This window comes from Pipistrellus hanaki, assembly GCF_964339955.1.
Source record: "Pipistrellus hanaki genome assembly, chromosome: 14".
NCBI classification, from domain to species: domain Eukaryota; kingdom Metazoa; phylum Chordata; class Mammalia; order Chiroptera; family Vespertilionidae; genus Pipistrellus; species Pipistrellus hanaki.
Window position 1 is genome coordinate 17,363,722 of NC_140516.1, and position 24,459 is coordinate 17,388,180.

The window sequence follows — 24,459 nt, forward strand, 5'->3', positions numbered from 1 at the left end:
CAGCTGATCAATGTTTCTCTCATTGATATTTCTAATTCTCTAACCCTCTTCCTTCCTCTCTGTAAAAAAAAAAAAAAAAAAAAAAAAATCAATAAAATATATTTTAAAAAAAGAAATGAAAACGAAAATATTTTCTCAGCCCCTGAATGTACTTGGCTGTGCCGAGTGGCTGGCTGGCCCGCCGGGGCCATCGGAGCTGGTCAGCGTTACCCGGAAAACGCTGCCCCCGTCATTCGCCCTCGGTGGGAAAGCACCTGTGCCAGCTGGAGGCGTGGGCCTGGCCCCGCCCTCATGCTCTGTCACGTGGGGAGGAGCAGATGACTCCATTGAGTGGCCATGGAGGTCAGCTCTAGTTCAAGGGCTACTCCACTTCTCAAATGAGGAGGCCAAGACTCAGAGGAGGAAGCTGTCTATATCCGAGTGGACATGTAGAGACAGAATGCTGGCACAGTCCCCGGCTTTGGGCAGCTTTGACGCAGGAGTTAGTGAGTGACGCCTCACCAGCAGGGTCTCCGACGTGAAGCCCACCGATGCAGCAATCCTGCGGCTGCGTGTGGACAGGTGTGAGTGTAAGTGTGCCTGTGCACTTTCTACAAAGGCAAGTGGAAATGGAAGCAAAATGAGAGGGTGTTTAAAAGACTCAAGTAGTGTGTTATTGCCAAGACCTTCAGAAGCGCCAGTTTACGTTGTAAGGCATCTGAAAACAAACTCGTGTGCTGCACCAGTTAATTCTTTGGTCTCGAAGGCAGGTTTCCTGAGACATCTACTAGGCAAGGTGCTATGAAGAGGCAGCAGTCAAACTCTATTTCTGAAAAGACAAAAGCAACTTCAGTTGGACCCACTCTGGCCCAGATTTGTGACCGTTTTCTGCCTGTTCTTTGTTGGAGTGAAATGGCAGCCGAGGCACACCTTCCAACTGCTAGTTGTGGGTGGACCTTGCAGATCTGTATCAACTCATGGCCACCGCCAGCAATGGCTGATACTAGGGCCCAGCGCAAAGGAAGAAAAACAGAACACTACCAACAAACAAAAGGAGCAAAGAGCCCTTGGTAAGCAAGCCTGGGGCCGCGGGGGAGCGAGGGGGTGCATTCATCACAACCGAACCCTAAGTGCTCAGATGACACCGTCACGAATGGGGAACATGTTACAGAAAACATCGCTGAACAGAGTCCCCTCCCTCCTGTCGGACTTGACAGACAGCTCAAAACATGTCACATCCGAGAGTGTCCCTGCTTCTGGGACCTTCTGCTTTCACAAGAAATAAGGTCTTTAGTCTAATGACTAATCAGGATCATGAACTGCTATGTTTCTTTGTACTTTTTTTTTAATAACGAAAATCTGTATGAGATTAAAAGGGATGTAGACACACCTGATTTGGCAAACACCACGGACCTTCATGTTTTTGTGGGTTCACACGTGGGTGAGCCAGCACCTTCGTGCTGGCTGGCTCCCTTTGGCAGCAGAACACAATAATTTATTACGTTTCCATACTTAATAAGTGTGCACAAACATCATGCAAACATGGGACCATCTCAGAAACAGGAAGTGTATTAGAGTCACAGACGTATACAAAACATCTTGTAAACAAAAGAAGAGAGGATGGTATTTTCTGTACAAAATATGCAGGTTTTTACTTTTTTTTCCTTAATAATCTGTAAAAGATGCATCATACTTTGGGCACTTTCCAAAAGTAAAAACTGTATAAAAATAAATATTCTATGTACAAACACACACACAGGCCAATCCCAGGTTAGAGGCATCACTGCAAAACAAAAACAAACACAAAACAGCGTACAGTTAGTGCCAGGGGGCCTCTGGGTGTCTATCCCGCTTGTGTGAAAGGAGGGCGAGCTTGTCCTGGGTGGGATGGGCGTTCTGGATGGGCAACTGGGGTTGGCAAACCCTGGTTCTGACAGTCTGCCCCCTGAGGGTGGGAAACCACTTTCACCTTCCAGTCCCTCCCCTTCCTGGCCACTAGAGGGCACTTTCTGTCTATGCTGCCTCTGGAGGCTGGGCAGTTGAATTCCTGACCATTCCAGACTGAAGTTAGGATAGGAACCAACAGCCAGGAGGCTCTCTAGCTGCTCTTCCAAGACACGGTAGCTCTAGAGCAGTGGTTCTCAACCTTTCTAATGTCGCATTGTTCTGGTGACCCTCCAACCATAAAATTATTTTTGTTGCTACTTCATAACTATAATTTTGCTCCTGTTAGAAATCATAATGTAAATATCTGTGTTTTCCGATGGTCTTAGGCAACGCTACTAGCGGTTCTCAACCTGTGGGTCAGGCGGAGCATTAGAAAGGTTGAGAACCACTGCTCTGGAGAGTGGCTGTTCATCCCCTGCAAAGTGCAACCATCTCTAGTCCCCAACCATCAGCACCAACATTGAAGGACAAAATCCTACTCTGAGAGGGCAAGGGATCTCATTCAGCACACCTCTTACCTGCTTCTGTGGAGCAGTAACTAGGTCTAGGGCAGTGGTCGGCAAACTCATTAGTCGACAGAACCAAATATCAACAGTACGACCATTGAAATTTCTTTCGAGAGCCACATTTTTTAAACTTAAACTTCTTTTAATGCCACTTCTTCAAAATAGACTGCCTAGGGTGTGGTATTTTGTGGAAGAACCACACTCAAGGGGCCAAAGAGCTGCATGTGGCTCTCGAGCCGCAGTTTGCCGACCACGGGTCTGGGGGAACTCGCCAGATGATGAAGCACAGCTGGAGGGACAGATTCTTGGGGAGGCATTGGCCTGGGATGCTGAACTTTCTCTCCCCGGTGAGGGTGTTTAGGTACCTGGGCGAGTAGATGCTTCACCATGGGCCTGGGGTCTTGGTTTCACTACTTTTACCCAATCCCACGAACGAATGGGATTTGGGCATTCAGCAAAGAGGAGCATATTTAGCTCATTGTCCTATGACTCTGCTGCCACGGGGACAGGACCGGGCTAGCTAAGCACACACTCTGGGACAGGCTGGGGGTTCCAGCCCTGTGACGAAGAAAAGTCTTTGATGGGGGCAAGGTGGAGGCCGGCTGTGGGGGGACAGCATGGCAGTGCCATCTTTGCCGGGGACTGCGCTAGGTTTCTGGATTAGTAAACCGATGGCCCGGGTCCGGCTGGGGAGCTCTTTGTGGCGGGGGCTGTGGCTGAGCGAGACGGCTGTGTGCCAGGGCCCAGCCCTTTAAGGTCAGATGGCTTTGATGACAGCTCTGTGTTAGGAATCCTGGGCCGCAGGCCTCCTGTGTGGAAGCATGAAGCTCTGACACGTACATGCAAGGGAAGGGCCGAGCGGTGAGCCGGCCAGGCTGTCCGTGGAGGGATAGAAGCCATGTGGATTTATAGTTTAAGACATTCAGATTTCTTACATCTGGATAAATGTCATCGTGTGGCTCAAATGACCTCAGATGAACACTAAGAGAATAGCTAATGACAACTAATTTTAAAACAAGGCCTAGAGCTCCTTGGAGAAAAGGTACTGTATACACTAACCACACAAAGCACACCGATGTCGTCTGCGTGGCTGCATGGAAATTCCATACGCGGGGTTTGCTGGTGCCTTAAGAAGCATGTTTGAATGTTCTCCAAGTGTGCGCAGTGCGTGGGATGTCTAATGGGCACCCTGCCTTTGGGACTGGCCCTTTTCCGACCCACGTCTACTGCCTCTCCTGCAGAAAGGCCCCGGATGAAATGGTGCGTGCCTATCGCGCTGTGGAGACAGCGCCCCGAGGACACCTGTGCCCGAGGCCCAGTGAGCCGCTGGGAAGACTCACCTTGTTCCAGCAGCCCTGGACTGGTAAGCCATCTTCGCCCTGCGGTGAGGAAGGAAGCACACGGCTCAGACTCTCCGGACGGCCCATTGAGCAGGCAGGACGGGGCCACAGGACCACACACTGTGGTAGCTGGCCGGGACCCGGCCCCTGCCTGCTCTTGTCTATTTCTTTTCTATTCCTCTTTCCTCCCGGCCAGGGCCTTGGAGGAGGCAGGAAGCAAGTCCATCTGTGTTCCCATGGGCTCAGGTCACATGAAGTTACAGTGCGAGCCCAAGAGGGGCTGTTCTAGCCAGAGGGTCGGTGAGCAGAGGCGACCTGAGAGCCATGGGAAGAACCGCCTGCTCTCTGCTCTGGCTGCAGGGAGAGCTGCGTGCTCAGGGCCGGGTCCCTCAGCACCGGGCAGCCTGCTTCCTCCTCTGTGAAGCCTGGGGAAGGCAGGGCTGCAGGACATGACTGCCAAGGCTCCCCTGCCCCAGCCCCCCATCCTCCCATTCTCTTATTCTTTTCTCTTTCTCAGCAGTGGCAGGAAGAGATGTAGGTAGTTCCCATCTGATAATAAGGAGGCGGGGCACAAAGGGGCATGGCTCTGAGGGGCCTTCAGTGCAGTGAAGAAGATGCAGTGGCCGGATGGGGAGGACTGTGCACTGTTGTTCACTTTGCTGGAGGCACCCCTGGGGCACCAGCAGCCTTGGGGTGTCCCATCTCTGGGGCCCGGTGCCTCTCGGGCCACCCCGGGGGAATCTAGGGACCTCTGAGAGACAAGGTGGGAGTGGAGGCTGGACCAGGGCAAAGATCTGGTTCTCAGTCCTCGTGTACTAGAAGTGAAGCCCAGATGCTAGAATTCCAGGCTCCAGGGCAGAGGAAGAGATGGACACTGAGATTCAGGGGCCCAGAGCCAGGGGTCAGCCCCAGGGAGGTTGTGTGAGAGCCCCCGGGGCCCCACACACATTTCATCCACCCATTTCGGTGCCTAAACCTCTCACCTTCCGTTCAGCAGGTGGCCAGCTGGCATGGAGGCCTAAAGTCTAGTTATCTTGTACTAAAACCCATGACCAATAGCGCCCCCCTGCCCCCACACCCATAATAACACCGTGCAGGGGACAGCAACGAGAAGTGGAGGGGAGTTAGGTGCACTTCCACAGCAAGATTAATACACATGACACCTCAACACGGGATGTTATTGGAGAATATGCTAGTTTGCATTAAGGGCCAAATAAACACGACCTTCATTTTGTCCCCTCTGGGTGTGGGAGGGTCTGCAGGGGGAGGTGGTGCATTCCAGGGTTCATGGCGACTTCATGCCCCTTCCCCAGCCCGCCTCAGAGTGCCGCTGCACACGGACTCTGGAAGGGAGAGGAGCCTCCGCTGGCCACAGTGGCATCCCCTCGGCACATGGATGGTGGCGGGGGTGGGGGATAGAGGGTGGGGCAGGTGAGGAGAAGGGCAAAGTGTGAGGGGAGCAGGGAGGCCAGGCTGTGGCTGGCGGAACTCCAGGAGCTCAGATGTGGGAGGATGTGGTAGAGACCTGGCTGATCAGAGGGACAGACATTCCACAGCTGAGAAAGGTGCCCAGGCATGGCGCATGCTCGGGTTCAACAGGCCAGGCCAGTGGGAAGTGAGGGCCAAGCAAGGGTTTGAGAAGAGGGGACAGGTGGCATGCTGCTGTGTGTGCTTGTACTGTTCACCTTTGTTGGTGGCCTTAAAAGCTCCTTGAAGGGGCGCTATGGTCATCTCTCAGGTCACACATCATATTTTTTAAATAATTTTCTTTCTGCTGCTCCAAGATAATTCCTGTGTGACCCCAGGCGGAGTGTGGGCCTCCTACCTCGGCAGGGGGGTGGGGTGTGAGCGGAGGAGAACCGGAAGCTTTGATTGATCTGTGTCCTTGGCAGGAAGCGGGAAAGATGCTATGGCTCTCTAGGTCCCGCCTAGGGAGGGACTGGGCCTGCTGGGAGCAGAACTGCTGCCCTAGTCCGGGACATGCCCCACCCCTACACCTCTTCTCTTCCTTAACTACATTCTCAACCTTTTCTTGCTCTTCCAGACGGTTCACTGATGAACCAGCTCAGATGAAAGAAAGGGAAACCCTGGGAGGGTCTTTGGGGACTTAAGCAAAAAAGGACGAACCCTTTAGGGTCTAAAATCCTGACCTTTGACCCCCTCCCCACTCCATGGCAGTCATCAGGGCAGCCGATACAACGGCCAGGACACCTCCTTCTCAGTGTGCCCCGTGTTTATAAGAGTGTCTCCCCCTACCCCGCCGAATCGTGAGATGCTGGCACAGGGAGGCTGTGGACGGACTCGGACCTCTGTCTCACACGTTGTGCCAGGCGCTCAGCCATGCCTGCTGAGCTAACGGCGGGGTGCCAAGGAAGAGAAGTCCCCTTTCCTATGAGCCTGCCCAGAGAACCCACTGTCCTGGTGTTCTCTCTGGGAGCAGATTTGTCTAGAAGCAGTTGTGGGAGGAGGATCAGGCACAGCCCACGCTGGCTTGGTGGGCAGGGATGGCCCACACTAAGGACACGTGCTGATGAGGCAGCTGCAGGACAAGGCCAAGAAAGCATCCAGGCAAGCTTTGCATGCAAGAGCGGGTGCAGCCGAGGCCGGTGACCCTTGGTGTCTACAGAGAGGAGAGGTGGGCAGTGGAGACTGGATGCATGGAGGATGGTGGGGAGGAACGCAGGCATGAACCACACACGTGGGGAAGCCCAAAGTGGCCATGCAGGTAAGGAAGGGTGATGCCATACCAATGGGCACGGGGCATCCAGTCCGTCCAGCCCTGGTAACCCCGGCTCCCCTTTCTCTCCTTTAAAACCTCGGTGTCCCTGTTCACAAAACCAACCACGATGGTTATTCAGGTCAACGCTGGCCAGCTCCGATGGTGGAGCCGAGAGGCCCCATCGCACCCGGCCCGGGATGCAGGACCTCCACAGCCGATGTGCATCTCCTACTTGCAACCTTCACTCTCCCTTTGGCCTCCAGGAGAGTTTAGCTTTGGCGCATGGCCAGCAGCCCCCTCTCCCTTGACAGTGGATGCAGATGAATTTCCCTGTCCACGCGTCAGAGGTTTTGGAACCTTCAAACGGGCTGCAAAGACACCCGAGAGGCCGGCCGATGAGCCATGAGGCATTTCTTACTGGCCCGTTGGAAGGGCTTCCTGGGGGAGCTTGCTTCCTGATGCTGATCTGCAGCTTTTAGCTGGGTGGCTGGTGGGCGCTGGGAGTCTGTGTATTAAAAGCCACTTTTCTGGCCTTGTTTTGCCTAGCGGGGGCACAGGGTGCCCCCAGGAGACGCCAACCTGGGGGTCCTGCATCCTGATCGGGTGAGGATTCCACCAGCATGAACCGCTGGCTGCGCAGGTGGCCACGAAACGAAGAAGGCAAACGCCTGGCTCACAAATGCTGCTCTGGCTGCCACAGCCACCCTGGAGCTAAGCACGGAGGCCTTTCCCCAAACCCCTCTCCTCGGGTCTCTCCACATCCACACATCAATCGTTCTGCAGCTTCAAAGGAGAGGGATTTAGCCAGAATGACTTGCAGCTGTGGCTTTAAGGCCACGCCGACGGCAGGCAAGCATTCCACGGGCCACAGGCACAGGGAGGTTTGGTAGCATCAGTGCAGGCATTCGCTCTCATCGGAGCGCGTTTGCCTTCTTCGTCTCCAGCTTGCACACCTCAAGGGAGAAACCAGAACAAGGCAAGTGATAAACGAAGACATACCAACGGACAGGGGGCATCTAATCCAGGCGCTCCTTGGTCTCCCTTATCCCCTTTAGGCCCTCTAGAGCCTTTCTTCCCCCTCTCCCCCTGCAAATAATAGTTTAGTCCGAGAGAAAAAAAACAACATCAAAACGTTAGGATCATTCATGTGTTAAGGTTAGAGATAGACATAGGAAAAAATAAAGAGGGGAAAATAGCTGCTCTCAATCAGGATGGTCTCCCCAATAGGATTTGGGGTCAGCACTCACTGCCACCCCTCTAAGGACCGGGGGGGGGGGGGGGCAGGAGAGGTGAGGGAGCCCTGGGAGCAGGAGGGCTCGGAGGTGGAGTTGGAGGTGGGAGGAAACGCAGATGGAAGATACTGGAGGGAAGCTTTGTTAATTCTGAGCCCAGAGTGTAAACGGGGGGACTCACTTCCTTCTACTTGAGGGTCCATTTTTGAAAGATTTTGGCTTGACCACTTTTGCCCCAATTGGTTTTCATCCCTTTGATATTCTATTAGGAAGCAAGGTAATTTTTATTTAGAGCTCTGGTGTCGTGTGTGTGAACACAGCATGTATGAATGTGTACATGTACATGTTTGTGCACATGTGTGCATGTATGAGCCTGTGCTCATATGAACCCCTGGTTCTCAGCTGGGTCCTTCCATTCTGTGTCTCTTGTCCATCCCGGTCTGCAGCCATAGGCAGCTATATGTACACAGGCAAGTCGGTTCAAGGAATTCCCTTGCGTCTGAAAAGCTCCAGTGAGCATTGTCTTTCTCAGGTGAACCCCATTTTGCATGTGCCACAGTGACTCTCTGTTTAAAGAAAGGCCGTGGGGGATTCTTTGCAATGAATTAGAGTTTGGATTTTCACAGGTTGCAGGGCCAGGTGTGCCTCCGGGAGCCTTTTTGGGAACGCCTGTCCCCTGCCATGGTCTAAGGCTTCCACAGTGTGGCTCAGGGCCCCAGGCCTCGAAGGAGGGTGGCACATTGGTCAGAGCAAAAGCTCACCGCCAACGCAGGCTCTGCCTGTGATCAGCTGTGTGACCTTGGGAAGTTACCTAACCTCTCTGAGCCTCAGTTGCTTCACCTGTAAAGTGTGGATAATAACACCTGCCTCGAAACTGTACTGGAGGCCCTTGTGTATGTGAAGTGCTTAATACTGGCACATGGTACATGCTCAGTAAATGGTAGTTGCTTCGTCTGATGACGACAATTACTGTTTCTTGTTGGCTAGTATAAGGCATGGCCTCGTATGTCCACTGTGCTCCTGTAGTGGAAGGGTAGGGGTTTGTTGGAGGGAGCCAGAGGAGAAGAATGTTTTTGATGCTTTCCAGGATCTTTGGAAATTCCTTAAATCTCTTGATTCCTGAGGTTTCCCTGTGATTGCCAGTGCGTTGTTCTGAGTGAGTTTTCTAAAATGCAAATGTTTGCCGAAGCCGGTTTGGCTCAGTGGTAGAGCGTCGGTCTGTGGACTGAAAGGTCCCAGGTTCAATTCCGAGCAAGGGCATGTACATTGGTTGCGGGCAAGTCCCTGGTAGGGGGTGTGCAAGAGGCAGCTGGTCGATGTTTCTCTTTCATTGACGTTTCTAGCTCTCTATCTCTCTCCCTTCCTCTCTGTAAAAAATCAATAAAATATATTTAAAAAAAATAAAAATAAAATGCAAATGTTTACTTAGAAAACGATACGGTTTACGAGGGCATGTGTGCTGCCTACCAGGCAGAATCGCATTGGCTCTGAGTCGCTCCCAATGAGAACATCGTGGCGTGAACAGCCCCCGTACAGTGGCCAAGCAAACCCCTGCTGTGGGAGGAAGCCCACGTGAGCTTCCTCAGGATGAGACTCCCTCGCCCCTTGGGCGGGGCCAGGGTAAACGTGGGCAGTTTCCCGGAGGACCGGTGACCGGCCTGTGGTGATGGGGACGTGCTGGTCCTGCCGTGTAGGATGGGTGACTTGCATTAGGGGCATCCTGTTCTAAGGGCACAAGGAATGCTTTACATCGGGTGCCCTTTGGAGACACTAGAGCAGTAGCTTTGCCTACACCCTCCTGCTCCCAGTGAGGCCGAGGCAGAGAGGGGGTTCCAGCTGGAACGGGGAAGGCAGATAAAGCCAGCTGCAGAGGGTCCCTCACACAAAATAAATGCAGATGTAACCACTGATTTTAGAGGAAAGAAATTGAAGCTGGGGGAGTGAAAGGGACAGGGTGCGGGAGATGGGGTTGTTATAATGTAGTGCGCAATATAGGGGGATACATATTGAGGAGGTAAAGGAAGGAAGAGGCAGGCCCAGGCCAAAGAGAGAGTAAGGAGGCAAGGGGGCTTGGGAAAGCAAGACACTCACACGTGCACACACACACACACACTCACACTCGCAAACACAGGTAGACACATGCACACGTGCACACACACAAGGCACACACATGTGCATGCACATACATCCCAGATGGTGCATCTCGGAGAGTGACAGTAGCCCCACTACATGTGCGCAGACCTTTCAGTTGGCTGTGGCTTACAGGCAGTTCTACCTTCATACCCAATTGTCCTGGTGCCCAATGTGCTACATTCACAGCCCCTTTTATCCTTGATGGACTTTTTCATCCTCAAAGTGGCTCCTAGGCCCAATTCACAAGGCTGTGAAGGGACAGAAGGTGTCCTTAGTGACAAGGACAGAACGTTCTTTGCACTGGCAGGTGTGTCCCCTCAGAAAACTGCCCGTTGGGGGCTCTGAGCCTTGCCCACACCACGAGGACCTTCCTCCCTCCATGAATGGGAAGAGACTCAGCACCACCTTTTGGCGGGACGTGAAGGAGCAGCGCTTTAAGATTGCATCTCAGGCCACCGTCCGGTAGAACGCAGCGCCGTCTGATGGAACACTGGGACTCCCGATGGGCCCCAGCATGTGGGGTAGTTTGGGAGCATCCCTACAGGCAGACACCCTCCACACCTGGTGGGCAAGGGCCTGAGCATCTCCAGCAACAATGGGACTTCTAACCAGACTGTCATCTAGTAGCCCTTCCTGCCTCTTACCTAGACCGAAGTGTTAATTCTGAGCTTCCGGGGCATCAGAATAAAAGCTGGCCCTAGCCGCTGTGCAGATTCTACCTGGACCTTCTTTGTTTTGGAGGCTTTGTGTTCAAGCCCTCACGCTTCCCCTCAATGACCGCAGAGGGCGGTGGCACAGGGAGGTCTGAATGAGGAGGTGAGGTGTAAGGGGACCTTTCCAGGACATTCTGGCATCCTGACAGTCACATCTCTTGCAGGGAGAGAATAAGCTGCTCCTTGACTCGCTAACTGGCTCTGGGGAATACCAGTAAGCCAACGGGCTCTTTGCCACACTCAAAAGAAGGCTCAAGCAACGTGACCGCTCTCTGGACTTGACTAAGTGACATTTGCTAATTTGTATCCGGGACAGGGAGAGCGTGTAAAATCTTAGTAAGGGGAGGTGGAATAAGAAATATTTTCCCACTGATTCCTGGGGCCTTATTGCCTCATACAGTGGCCTTGGTGCTTATACATCAGCGCCTCCAGCCTCCACCTCCCCTCCATCTGTGACAAGGGCGTCTGCCTGCCCTGCCCCCAACTCTGGAACCACACAGTTGCCACGTGGGCTGGTGTTGCAGCCCTCAAATAGCTCAGTGCCTCAAGCCAACTGAAGACGTCTTAAGAAATTGGTTTAAAAGGTTTTAATTGACTATACTAACGAAAACCAGAACATGTTAGAAATAAATTAGAAAGGAGGTTAGTATGCCAACGAGGAGGTGGAATGATCAATTTTTTTAGTGGCCTAAATTCTTGGGTGCCACAGCAATGAAGGTGGGCCTCCCAGCCTGCGTTAGCAGGCCAGCACATTTCCGGGCGAAGGTCTGTCTATTCCAGGGGTTTCGAGACTCGGTCTTCCCACGGACAGTCCATACGGGCAGCTCTTCCTGCTCCCCCGTGTTTATAAAACATATGGGACAAACCGAGCTGCTTTGGGCCAGCTGCCAGAAAGGAGAATTTAGGGATATAGATGTGCTCTAAAAATACATTCCTAAGTCAAAGAGGCTGGAGTGAGTGCTAGACTTAAGCGTACAGATTCTGGCACTTTCTGTTCATGATCAGGATCACCAGCATTCAAAGCTCAGCTGGAGCCCACCTGCTCTGCCTTCAGCTCTGTGGGGATTCAGTGCATTTTATCATCGTGCTGGGCCTGTTTTTCCATGGGTCCTTCTCACTCCTCTTCTACCTCTAAGATCCTTGCATCTTTTGACCTACACAGGGGTGGGGAACCTTTCTTTCTGTCAAGGGCCATTTGGATATTTATAACATCATCCGTGGGCCATACAACATCAGCTTAAAAATAACCAAAAAATATTTGGTCAAACATTTAATTAGCTCACCTCCCATGCCTTGGCAGAGCCAGACCGAATAATTTTGGGGGCCTTACACAGCCTGCGGGCCCAGACGTTCCCCACCCCTGCCCTAGAAGATGCACCCTGTTAGGGGGCGTGGGTCACACTAAGACTCACTGTGATGAGCAGCTGTTGGGATATTCTAGAAAGGAACTCAAAGGTCATCTCTTGGTCAGATGGAATTAAATGGTCCCTTCTGGATCCAAGCATGTCATGTGTCATATACATGGCATGTGTCACATACCATGACGTGTCTGTAGATGCTGTGGGCATTTGGTAACTGTGTCCTGGTGAAGTTGGCAGAAACCAAAGGGAGAGCTGGGGGCCTCTGAAGGTGTGAGTCATTTCCTAGTCCTGCTGACGCTTTCCAAGAGAAATAATGGCTGTGCACGGGCTGGCTGCTTACAATAGTTTTCTGCGTGTTCTCAGAACTGGGATTTATTTTCTCTCTCACCAGTGGCCTGGGATGCCTGTTTCAGAGTTTGCTAGGACTAGGCAACGCTGGATGTAAAAACATCATTTCGGGGCCCATTATCAGGGCACCGTAGGGAGAGCTGGGCACGTGACCCCCATCAAGGAATGGCAATGCTAATCGGACGGCCGCCGTGGGATTCTGTCCTCCCTTGTCAGGCGGAAAAATACAAGCTTCAATTTCAGGATCAGGCCCCAGGCTCCCTGCATGGCCACAGATTAAGCCCCTCACTAGCAAGCCTTTTAATTTACAGCAATTTATCAGGAAAAGCTGTATTTGCCATGTTGGGCCAGGAATCCCCGATTGGTCATTCCACCACATCATGAAGACATTAGTCACCGGAGCCAAAGGGTGAGGGGTCAGACTCACCCGGTTTCCTTTGTCCCCGGGTGGTCCGTGTAAACCCTGCAATAAATCAGGGACACGGAAACACATTAACGAGAAAACACGGGATGGCTGTGTGGGGCTTCCTCCCAGGCTCATAAAGCTCTTCTCGGATTGCCTAATTTATCCAAGACAGATTTAATTATCTCCATTTTACAGAAGAGGGATAAAGGGGCTCAAGGAACTTAACCTAGGGATAAATCATGAGTTAAGGGCAAAGCCAAGAGCGTGGCTCTGGTTTTCTGCTCCATAGCCGACATCCTGCTGTGTTCTTCAAGATCACTCAGGGGGAGGAGCTAGTGTGCTGAGCACGGTTTGGGGAGGGAACTGCCTGGCCGAGGAGGTGTCTGCATGGCTCTGCAGCCAGGGTCTTGCTAGAAAAGTGGCTGCAGAGCTCCCAGACCTCTCTGCGAGGTGCATGCTGCCCTCCAGGTCCTCAACGGGGAATGAGCATAGGCCAAGGCTGGCCGGGGCTGCACACTTAGCCAGAACAAAGCCGCCTGGGCAGCCACACACGGAACCACGAACAGGTAGATGGGCAATCTTCGAGTGGGTGGGAAGTAAAATTCTGGTTTTCTCAGGCAATCAACTTCTTAAAAACAAAGCAATGGGGAAATCTGCTTCCATTATGAAGCCGTCCCTTGGGAAAGCTGCCCTCTCCTTCTTGCAGGATAGGATTTGGATTTGATTTGCGTGCCGCCCCCTCCCCCTGATTGCCTCCCCCAGAACAGGGCCGGCCATGGCACATTCATCTGTGAGACCCCCACTGCATCGGACATGGAGCCTTGTAGCTGGTGGGGCTCCTGATGTGTTGTTTGCTGCATCCCAGCAGATGATCCACACAGTGGAGGACCTGGTCCCCCCGCAGGGATATTCCGGCATGTCGACCAGTTGGCTGCTGGCAGCCTCTTCTGCCACAGAAGTGAGAATTCTTGCTGAACTCTAGATTTTTTTGCTGTGGGCTCCGGGCATTCTGCTGTGACTCTGTCTGGTAGACAGAGTGCGTGAAGAAAACCTTTGACCCCGTGAGACTTACCGGAAGCCCAGCTGCTCCCGTTGGTCCTGTTATCCCAGGGTCGCCTTTGCTGCCCTGAAACAGGAGACAGAAGCCAGTGAGCCCTTCTGGAGGCCGTAACAACCTGCCATCAGCTGTTTTCTGTTTTAATCCTGGGATGCCTCTCCAGCGCTCCCCCCTCCCCCCCCGCCCCGCCCCAGCCGACCAGGAAGCAAGGTCTGAGGGAAGGGTTGGGGTGACTGGTGTGAACTCTGTCCCGGGAGGCGGCTGGGGGCCCTTCCCCCTCCCTGCAGCAGAGCCCGTTCCCCAAGGCCTCTGGGAGGATGAGCAGTGTCCTGGGGTCCAGAAGCAGGGGAGGAGAAAGAGGGAGGAAAGGGGGTGAACAGGAAGGCAGGGAACAGAGAGGAGGAGAGAAGAGCTGTGATGTCTTCCTTAACGCTGTCACCCCGTGAGCAGCCCCCCTGGCTGAGGACGGCACTCGCTTCCTCCGGGAGGGACGGGGAAGGGCGGAGGCGGCAGGCTGAGCGGTGACCCTGGGCCCCCGGGGCCAGGGCTGACGGCCTGAGGCTGAGGAGGGTGCCAGGCTCCCCGCTCACAGAACACTCACCCTCTCCCCCTTTGGTCCGGCCGGGCCTGGGACTCCGATTGGTCCTGGAGTGCCCTGCGGAGGCGAAGGAGAGCGGAGGTGAAGGCCCTGAGGCGGGGAGCCCTGGGCCCCCGCCCGACGCCTGGAGAGGAGCAGGGTCCGGTGGCCAGTTTTCAGGGTTGGCGAGGCCAGGCTCGTGCAGGGCAGTCATTGGACTGAGCCGCGTTCCTGTTTGGGTTCGGGGCCTCGGGGAGGGAGAGCCTCCCCCGCCCCAGGGCCGGATTGGAGGAGGAAAACAGACCCCTTCACGTCGCAGCCAAGCTTGCCAAGGCTGAAAACGGTGGGAAAATGGTTGCTTAGTTTGCTCCCAGAAGCGCTTGGGAGGGAGTCGACACCAGCCCAGGGATGGGGGCCCGAGGGGGGCACCCCTTTGCTGTCACAGCGCCACATGCAGCGGGAGGGGCTTCATGCCACAGAGACCGATGCAGACGCACACACAGAGGCAGGCGTGGGGGGGTCATTCAGCCATCGCCCTCCCACCTGCCCCACTGCCGCCCGGCCGGCCCTCGGCCTCTGGCCGGACCTCTGTCCCGGCTCCCGGGCCTGAGGGAACCACTGGGTGGGAGAGTGAATGAGTGTGCCTCGAGGCCTGGTCTGCCCACACTGGGGGAGGGAGGTGTGCCAGAAGCTCCTCACCCAGGACTGTGGGGGGGGCACGCTGGGCACCCAGGACTGTGGGGGGCACGCTGGAGCTATGGGAGCTGTGTTGCTTAGAGACCGAGCAGGGTTTGCTATGGTTTAATTAAACATCTTCCGCAGGCTCCCAGGTGCAGCCGGCTAGATGGAGACTGTGTGGCAGAGCTTCCGAGACTGTGCAGCCGGCTAGATGGCTCGGCCTCGTGTTTGTGTTTCCTGCTCAGACATGAGGGGGCGTGGGCTGGGCCTGTGGACAGTCCCCTGTGCTCCAGGTGCAGCTGTGAAAGGCGGGGCAGGAGCAAGAGGGGGAATGCGGATTCGCTTTGTGGGGAGGGCGGGGGCGGGGGTGCAGAAGGCTGTTTTCAGGGCTCCCTTTGTAGCCACCAGCGGAGGGGGAAAGCTGTGGGCACCGGGGGCAAGAGCACGTCAAAAACCAAAGCGGCCGGTCAGAGCAATGGTGCAGCCCAGGACTCCAGTCACTGGCTGGCCCCCAGCCCTGCCTGACGGCTTTGAATTCTGTGATACGGCAGACGTGCTTTGGCCTTTCTGAGGCTCAGTTTCCCCACCTGTAAAGTGGGGGTGATAACACGAGTGCCTGCCTCTCAAAGCCGCTGCCAGGTTAAAATGGAGGAACTCGTGTCACGCATTTGGCGCCCAATAAACATCAGTATTGTCAGGGCAGGGCGACTTTTCCCATGTAAATTTTCCTCTAAGGCGGTGATAGCGGTTTTATGAAAAAATAAATAAACCCTCAGGTCCAAGGGGACCACATTTCCTGCTGCCCTCTGTCCATCGTGAATGGAGGAAGGAGCTGGGAGGGAAGTCTCCATTTCTCTGAGCCCAGCCACAGACCATCGGCCCAGCTCTGGAGGCTGGGAGTGGAGGGCCTGAGGTGCGGGAGCAAAGCCATAATAATGCTCAGGAAAGGGGCATAGTCTCCGTTTATAATTTTAACTCCATAAACACGGAGTGGGGAGAGGCCCCTGGGAGGCCTGTTGCCAGGGTGATTTGCCATCTCCCTCTACTCTGAGCGTGTGTCCTCCCTCCTCAGGTGAGCCCTGCAAGTTCTCCTCTTCCCCCAGGGGTCCCTCCAGCCAGCTCCTTACAACCTGTCTTCTAGGCAGACCAGGCACCCGCGACCTCAAAAATGCCCTGCGAGGTCGGAGCTGAGATCGGGCTGCCAGGGGCTGAGCACGCATACAGCTCTGGTTATAGCCGCCCGAGAGGGAAGCCCAGCCTCCCGGCCCTGCTGGCCAGTGATCCCGCACCATGGGCTTCCGCTGGGAGTGTCACTGCCCTGAAGACCTGATGGAGAGCTCTGGGAGGCGGAGAGGAGGGGCGTTTTTATCCTGATGCTTCAGTTGTTAAAAAAGAGAAGGTTCGGGTACTCTCCAGTCAAGAGTAGGGGATGTGTGTTTTCTGGAATCAGGAGGAACAAAGAAAAAGGGGGCCCACGTGTCCGTCAGTTAGCTCTACATAAACCCCCGTTGGAATGGATGACTGCGGTGCAACTGGAAGTGCAAAGCGCCCACAGAACATCGAGCTGGGACTGACCTGGGTGCTCCTCAGGCTACACCTGCCCTCACCTGTCCGTGCTGTCCCACCCACTACACCACACTGGCGGGTACGCAGATCTAGGAAGCCCCCGTGGGCAGACAGGACATGGACAGAGCTCACAGTATGAAGACAACACAGCATGACGGGCACATACAGACACTGTTGTGTTTGGTGGGGGTGAGTGATGGCCCAGATCCCCAGGGCTGGGCTCCCAGCCCGAACTCAGCACCCGCTTAGGAAGAGTCTGCCGCGGGAGTGGGACTCCCACTCCACATCCGAAAAATTCATGTGTGAGGACCCTGGGTGCATACTACGAGCAGGGAACTTCGGATGAAGGCCAGCCATCGTTCAGGAGGCCGGAATAAGCACTTCTGAACAGAGCACAGGTGGTGCCTTTCTGGTGTCAGCAGTGGGATAAGTCAGGATTCACTGGGAAAACGAGGCCACAGTGGGATAGACGAGAGGGAGCACAGGCTGGGGTGGGGTGGGGTGAAGGGTCATGGAGAAGCGACACTCACCGGTGGCCCAGGTCTGCCGTCCAAACCTGAAGCTCCCTGGACAAAGGGAACAGTTTGACCAAAAGAAGGGTAAGGGAGGAGCGGGAGGGAGAAAAAGGGGTCAGGGAGGGAAGAGGTGAGTGAAGCAGTGACTCTGGACAGACACAAATGCTGGTAATCAAACAAAATGGGAGGAGTAAGCTTGGGAGGACAGGTAATGGTATTCACATGGAAACCAACAACAACATGGAGACGCCGGATGCAGTGTGGCCGACTGCCGAGCAGGCTGGATGGAGATCAGTGCACATGACTGTCCTGATCCTCTGAGCCCCCGGATTCCCTTCCTCCTTTGATCCCCTCTCAGAAACCTCTCCCGAAGGGTGGCAGTGCTCTGGGGAAAGGGGTATAGAAAGGGAATTCATAGGGGTTGTCTGGAACCTGAGCTGGCGCCTCTTTCCCAGGGCCAGTCTCACTGGGGAGAGACAAGCCTACTTGAAGGGTGGGGACCTGGTGATGGGGTCTCCCCAGCCTATTTTGCAAACCTGTTGAGACAGGGCAACATGGGGGATCCTGAGAGGCTTGGCACTGAGGTACAGCACCTGGTTTTGAAACCTGAGTTGATGCTTCTACTCCAGCCAGGTGGGAAGAGTTGGCCTTTAAATGATAATACTAATGATGCCTGGCATTTCTCCGGACCTTCACAGTTTGCAAAGCTCAACACAAGCTCAGTCCACAAGTGTTATCCCAGATGAGGGTGATTTTACAGAATAGGGCTTTGGGGCAGCTGACTGGGACAGAGGTCTAAGGCCATGTATACCCTGGAGTAAACTGGCTGAAGGTGGGGTGCTCTTAAGACCCACTCACAGGGTCTGATGTTATATGTGGTGGGAATGGGAGTTCTTCCTCAACCTTGGGCTATGAATCTACCCCTGAGATCCACCTTGGAGAACCAGGGGAAATTATCGAACGATTCCAGTGTGACAAGCCAGGGAGAAGGAAGCAGGACACTCCAGCTCAGTAAGGCCTGAGTTACTGGAAACTGCTTCCAAATGGGCCTAGGACTTAGGATTTGAAGGTGGAGGAATGCCCCCAGGCAAGAGGGCAGGACCTGCTTCCTCCTGCGGGAGGGGTGTTGGATGTAGGACCCTATAGAGCTTGCTTCTCAGTTCAAGGCCCTACTTACTTCTGGAATGATCTTGACTTACACTGAGTGGCCAGATTATTATGAACTCTGAATGCATATATATATATATATATATATATATATATATATATATATATATATATATATGGCCCAGAGCATGAATTCATGCATGAGTGGGGTCCAGTCAGCCTAGCCAGAGGGAAAGGACATGGGCAGTTGGCTGGCCTGCCTGTTGGTCTAAGGGACAATTTGCATATTAGCCTTTTATTATAAAGGATATACACTGATTGGCCAGATTATATGCGTCCAGAGATCACAATAATCTGGCCACTCAGTGTATAGCCTAGAGAGCTGTGGTTCTCAACCCCAGCTGCAACACCAGCATTTCCTGAGGCGGATGTGAAATAATACAACCAAGTCAACCTCAGTCTCCAAGAATGAGGCCGGGGTAAAAGCAAGCTAGAAAGTCCAGGTGACCCCAATGAGCAGCCAGTGTTGAGAACTACTTATATAAGGCAAATAGGAAGAAGTCAATAGGATATGCCTGGAAAAGCATGCTGCTGGTATATGAAATATAGTATTGAGGTAAAGCCCCCAAACAGAACATTAGCTAAATAGCCACAAACTTTGTCTCTTCATATTAATACTGTTATCTTGAGAGGTCTGGAGCACAGATGGGAGGTTTCCAGGCCCTCTGGGGGCCACTGACCTATTTTGTGTGGTCAGTAGTGCTGCAAGGAATTTTGATTGAATGTAAGAGGCTAGGGAGATTTCACATAAAATGCCAGATTATCAAAAGTAGAAAAATGAAAGATAGACCGGGTACGGTGTCTTTCCTCTGGCATTTTCTTTGTTGATACGACTTGTTTGTTCTCTCTGCCATTTGCATTTTGACGGAATTCTCCGTGTTCACTAGGGTTGTTGGGGCCATGAAGGCGAACAAGGAGAAATTCATTGTTGAGTGGGGGGCAGGGACGCTCTTTAATAGGAAGGAGCTCTTCACCATTCCAGATGCAGTGTAAGACAGGGGAAAACGTCTGCTAAAGCCATCAGTTTTCTGTGGTCTGTCAAGCGCATCCGCCCCTTAAACGTCCCTGCTCTTGATGCACTAATAGGATGTAGTTGTGTCTTTTGCTCTTGGTTTTCGGTTGCTGTGATTATATTAGCCAGACCTTCAAGCTCTGCCAAGCTGGGGTAATTGGGCTTCCCATTGTTCCCCTGCTCTTTACGGCTTCCTGGGGGTGGGGACTGGCCTGGCGCCTGGGACAGGGGAAGCCCCCGTGGCTGGAAAGAGGCCCTCACGTGGCTGTGACCTCAGTGCAGGAGCAGCCTCTGGCCTGGCTTGGCCACCGACGTAATATGTGACCTCAAGTGAGTCACTTTCTTCTCTGGGTCCCTCAGTGAAGTGGTCAGGTGGGCCACTGAAATCCCTTCCGGCCCTTGATAAACAAGCCAAAAGCAGTGCCAGCCTCACTGGGTTGGAGGGAGGGTGGAGCCCCGGGCGGTGGGATGTGCTCTCCCGGACGAGGTGACCGGCCCACCAGCCCACTGAAGCTGCTTGGGGCCAAAGGGTTTGTCCAGGCCACACCTGGAAAGGTGTGCGAGCCCCCTCCCCTGACCGGGGGCCTCCAGCCCTGGGCAGGCGGAGCGGAGAGATTTCAGGGGACTGGGATCGAAGTGGCCTTAGCCACCGGGGACAGGAGAATCTGACCTTTTACAAGCTTTTCTGCTGTGGCCAGTGCTTAAGAGCAGAGACCAGGGGTGCTCTTGGGGCCCCTCCTGGGAAAACAGAAGAGTGATGGAGCAGACGCCTCTGTCCCACTGCTCCCATGTTCTCCACGTGTGGTCCCTGCGAGGGCACGATTGTTGCTTCTGAATCAGGCACTCCGGGGCCCAGGGCTGTGCTTACGCCACCTCTGGCTCTCCAGCTGGGTGCTCTTTGGGGTAAGGGGCCCCGTCTCATTCAGCCTCATAATCCCCCCACACTGAGACAGGGCCTGGCCGGAGCGGGCCTCAGTAAGAGAAGCAGAGCCCAGGGCCTTGCCCGGGTGGGAGAGCAAAACCACACTGAGCTCTGGAGTGCCCGGCGCCCTTCCGGACCCCCGGCTGGGCTCCTCGCAACCATTGCTGGGCCCGCGATACTCACGGGCAATCCCAGAGGACCTCGGTCTCCTTTTTCTCCCTGGACACCCTTCTCTCCTTTCGCTCCATCTAGTCCTGCTTCCCCCTGAAGGCAAGGGAGATGGGAGATTACAGAAGGGCATGTCTCAGACAATTCATTCTAGAATTCCGAGGTCCTGGGGACAGGAGTGGGTGCAGGGATGGGGAGGTAGAGGAGGAAGGAGGCGGAGGTGGCTGGCCCAGGGATGGCAGGCTGGGGGCTCCAGGGATCCCTGGCTTGGCCCCTGGCTGCCTCAGGTGGAGCCCCATATCCCTGTAGTAACTTTAAGGTCCCCAAAGGAAAAAGAGATGGTGGTGTGGACACAGACCCACAGGGAAGCTGCACGCCAGGCTTTGGCATAGGTGACTGCATGGCTGGAAACAGGGGACCCTGCAGAGGTTGGCTGGCAGATGCCTGACATGCCACCACCGGAGCTCTGAGGCTCCCAAACAAGTTGGGAGAAAAACTGCCCCAGAGTCCCCTGTCATGTTAGGGCAGGAGACCAGGGCTGTTGTCACGCCAGCTGGCTCCAGCTCCTCTTAGCCATCTGGAGTGCATTCAGGGGGAGATTGGGGGAGCCCCAGGCCAGAGTGCAGTGGAGTGGCTCCTGGGAGGGGTCCCATGCCGTGCCGCTCTGTCTCCAAGGGTCTGGGGCAGGTGGCGTGGGAAAAGGATCTCATCATTTGCCGAGCACCTAACTTGTCATTCTGTAGGGTCCACTGGTGGATGGGAAATTTCTAAATCTGAAGCCTGTCCGGTGTCAATGATGGATGCTACAAGGACCATAGGACTCCACTGTGTCCTGATCATACCCCACTGGCCAGAGGGTCACATGATTCCATTTAGGGGAGGGGTCAGCTGGGCTGCCCACCTCTGAAGCACTTTCCCTCTTTTCTGCCAGTCCTCTTCCCCCACGCCTCACCCAGCACCTGTCACATGACCTCTTCTTACCTTTGGTCCAGGAATGCCTTGGAGCCCCTGCATTGGGAATGAAAACAAGGCGCTTCAGAGCTATATTTCTGGTTAAGTCAAAAATCCTCGTCCGCAAGTTGGACCACAAACGTGCAAGGGCTCAGGGTGCAGAGCCTGGCCTGGGTCCCTGGCCAGGGGAGGCAGAAGGGAATGCTAAGAGGGGGCTGTGTTTGGGGCTCCCTAGGGTGGGGTCTGACCCAGGCTTCCCCAGCCAGAGGGTCTCATGAAAGACTGAGAGGAAACACGGCAAAAGTTGAATAAATTAATACAGCGTTTTTCAACCGCTGTTCCGCGGCACATGTTGCCTGGTGTGCCGTAGGTGCAGACAAGACAAGAATTTTATAATTTTTCACTATTTTGTTTACTTAATATTTCATAATAAAGTAATTATAAAATACTTTCTTTGTGTTTATTTGATTCCTATTCAAGAGAATTACTTTATATATAGTCAATATAGGCACAGAGTTAAATTTTTTAACATTTTCTAATGGTGGTGTGCCTCGTGATTTTTTTCATGAAACAAGTGTGCCTTTGCCCAAAAAAGGTTGAAAAACACTGAATTAATATATGCAAAGTGGTTAGAGCAGAGTCTAGCATGTAGTAAGTTACATAAATGTTGGCGATTATGATTATTATTACTACCACCTCTACCAATGACAGCAGGTGACACAGTGCCTGAGCGAGGCATGAGCTCCACAGAGGCAAGAACTAGCACCTGTTGGTTGGGGTGCTTGGGAGCCCTCTAGCTACAATGCAAAGGGGTCTTTTTAAAGGCCTTTCCTCATCTGTAACCATGGAAAGGCCCATCCAGTGGGGCTTGTTTTAAATGGTTCACTTTCTATTTTAATCCCAGTCTTCTGACTGGTTGGTTAGCAGGAAGGAGGAAGAACAGGAGCTGATGTCTGAGGGAAAAGGTCAGAGCTTAGTGACAGCGACTTCTGCAGAGCACTTGGACTTGACCCCAGGGCCGCCCTGCCAGTCAGCTGTTTCTAAGGAACCAGGCAAAGCCCACGCTCTTTAGTCTCACTGGAATGGAGTCTGTCTGACATGAGAGGGAGAAAGAAGGGGTGTGTGGATGAGAAAAACCCCACCCTGGGAGGAGGAGGGGACAGTGACCTAGTGGTGAGGTGGAGCCCAGTGACTGCCCTGGGGAGGGGACATTAGGAACCCAGCCAGCAGGAACCGAGACACTGATGAACCTGACAAACTTACCGGAGGTCCGGGAGGCCCCTCTGGTCCCGGTGGCCCAGGCACCTAGAAGTGAGAGAGAGATGGTTAGCCTACCCTGTTTCATCTAAGTGGTCCCGCCTTCCAACATGGCCTGGGGTCTGGCTGGAGATTGCAAAGCCGAAGACACATCTGCCCGGCATACAGTCTCCCAAAAAAAGGTTTAGAATATGTCACCAACTCATGGCAGCTCATTAGCCTTTGTAATGTTGCAAACAAACGAACAAATGTCCTTGAGACATCTACCCACCCTAGATTTTTTTTTTAAACTAGAAAATCTGGCAGCGCTAAGTCCTTGTTCCTGCCTGTCAAAAATGCCTGGAGCTGAATGAGAGCTTTCCCCTCCCGGTGGGTCCTGAGACCTTTAGTTTGACCCAGTCCCCACCGCTCCCTTCCAAACCTCGGGGTTTGTTGGTTGCATACCTGGCCTTTGTAGGCATTTGAATTTGAGACCTTGGCTTAGAGGAGCAGAGTTGGTTTTCTGGAATTGGGGGAGGCTTAGATATTGCCTCAAGTCCCCCCCATTTGTAACAGAGACTGCTGGTCTCTGATTCCTTGAGGGCAAGCTGAAGTTGAAGAGATGTGGATGGGACAGTGCAGTTGGGGAACCCAGGGCCGTCTTCCTCTCTAAGGGGGGTGATATTTAGTGATGAAGATGGACACCCATTTGTCTACAGCAGCCCCCCAAGAGGTGGGAGGAGACCTGCCTGCTCCTCTCTGAGCTGGTCACCCCACTTGGGCTTTGGGGGCTTGTCTCACCTTTCCAGGGATGGAATCCCCTGGGTGTGACCTGGTGGAGACCCTCTGTCAGGCCACCCTGGAGGGAGGCCCTGCCCTGGGCAAGTGGAGACCCTGACATCTCTTGAACCCGTGGACGTTTCAGCTCTAGAATATACAGTCTCCTGGCAGGGAACTCAATCTTTGGAAACTCTACTTAGAAAAAAAGTACTGCTTCTTCTTCTTCTTATAAATAAATAATTCATGTATCCTGATTGATTGTGGTAGTGTTCAAATCTATGCATGTGTTAAAATTCATAGAAGTGTATACACACTTCCCCAAAAGTAAACTTTACTATATAATAATTAAAATATAAAAAAATTAAAGTAATGTAAACCTGTTAAAATATTTTATAAATTAAAAAAAATTGCAAGGAGGCAAAGGAATGAATATCTGAGTACTGCTAGTATTTTGCTTTATTTCCTTCCACTTTTTTTGATGCATAAACTATATTTGAATATATGTGCATACTTATGATATTATATATCAACATATATGTCATTTCACATATATGTATATATGTGAAATGACATATATGTGTATGTATAAACTTGATTCTCTGTTCTTTTTCATTTAACACAAAACCCACGTTCCCATTTTTTGAATGTTGCCCACAAGCCTCTGTCGTATGTCAATGTGCTATTCATCGAGCGCAGAGTTGCTGCTTAGCCAGGGCTCGGAGCAGTGCTTGGCACAGGGACGGTCCCAACATGAGGGCTATTATTGCCATCAGCATTATCACCAGAAGTTACTTAATCATCTCCTTCTTGTGAGAAATGTAGGCTGTTTCCAAGTTTCCCTTTAAATACGCCTGGAAACAACACTTTGGGGCATAATGCTTTTCCTGAACCTCAGAGCGTTGCTTTAGGAGGCTATCCACCTCCAGGTAAGGAACATGCTACGTAGTCAGGCTTGTGTCACTAAATGCAGACGGGGAGTGGTGACCCCAAAGGTGACAGGAGCCAGGGGACTTCTTCAGGGACTGAGGAGGCATGGCGGTGGTGTCTGGGGGGCCCACGTCTTCCCGCCAAGCACCCTCTCCCTCATGTGCCCTTGACCTCTTGCTTTCCTGGCTCTTCCCCTCGATCCTACATGTGTGAACCTGG

At 53.3% G+C, this 24,459-nt stretch overlaps 1 protein-coding gene across 2 annotated transcripts in view; it reads right to left on the bottom strand.

Annotated features, from left to right (window-relative positions):
• Positions 1–1,532: 1,532 nt before the first annotated feature.
• Positions 1,533–24,459, bottom strand: part of COL13A1 (collagen type XIII alpha 1 chain) — a 78,608-nt gene continuing 55,681 nt past the window's right edge. For both annotated transcript variants that reach the window (XM_084903703.1, XM_084903704.1), the window contains 10 exons: positions 22,561–22,602; positions 21,328–21,354; positions 20,362–20,442; positions 17,093–17,128; positions 14,343–14,396; positions 13,757–13,810; positions 12,706–12,741; positions 7,491–7,577; positions 3,773–3,811; positions 1,533–1,762 (listed from right to left, as the gene is read on the bottom strand). In XM_084903703.1, the coding sequence (XP_084759829.1) occupies positions 1,760–1,762; positions 3,773–3,811; positions 7,491–7,577; positions 12,706–12,741; positions 13,757–13,810; positions 14,343–14,396; positions 17,093–17,128; positions 20,362–20,442; positions 21,328–21,354; positions 22,561–22,602 (459 nt within the window). In that variant the 3' untranslated portion in view covers positions 1,533–1,759. The remainder of the gene's footprint in view (positions 1,763–3,772; positions 3,812–7,490; positions 7,578–12,705; positions 12,742–13,756; positions 13,811–14,342; positions 14,397–17,092; positions 17,129–20,361; positions 20,443–21,327; positions 21,355–22,560; positions 22,603–24,459) is intronic.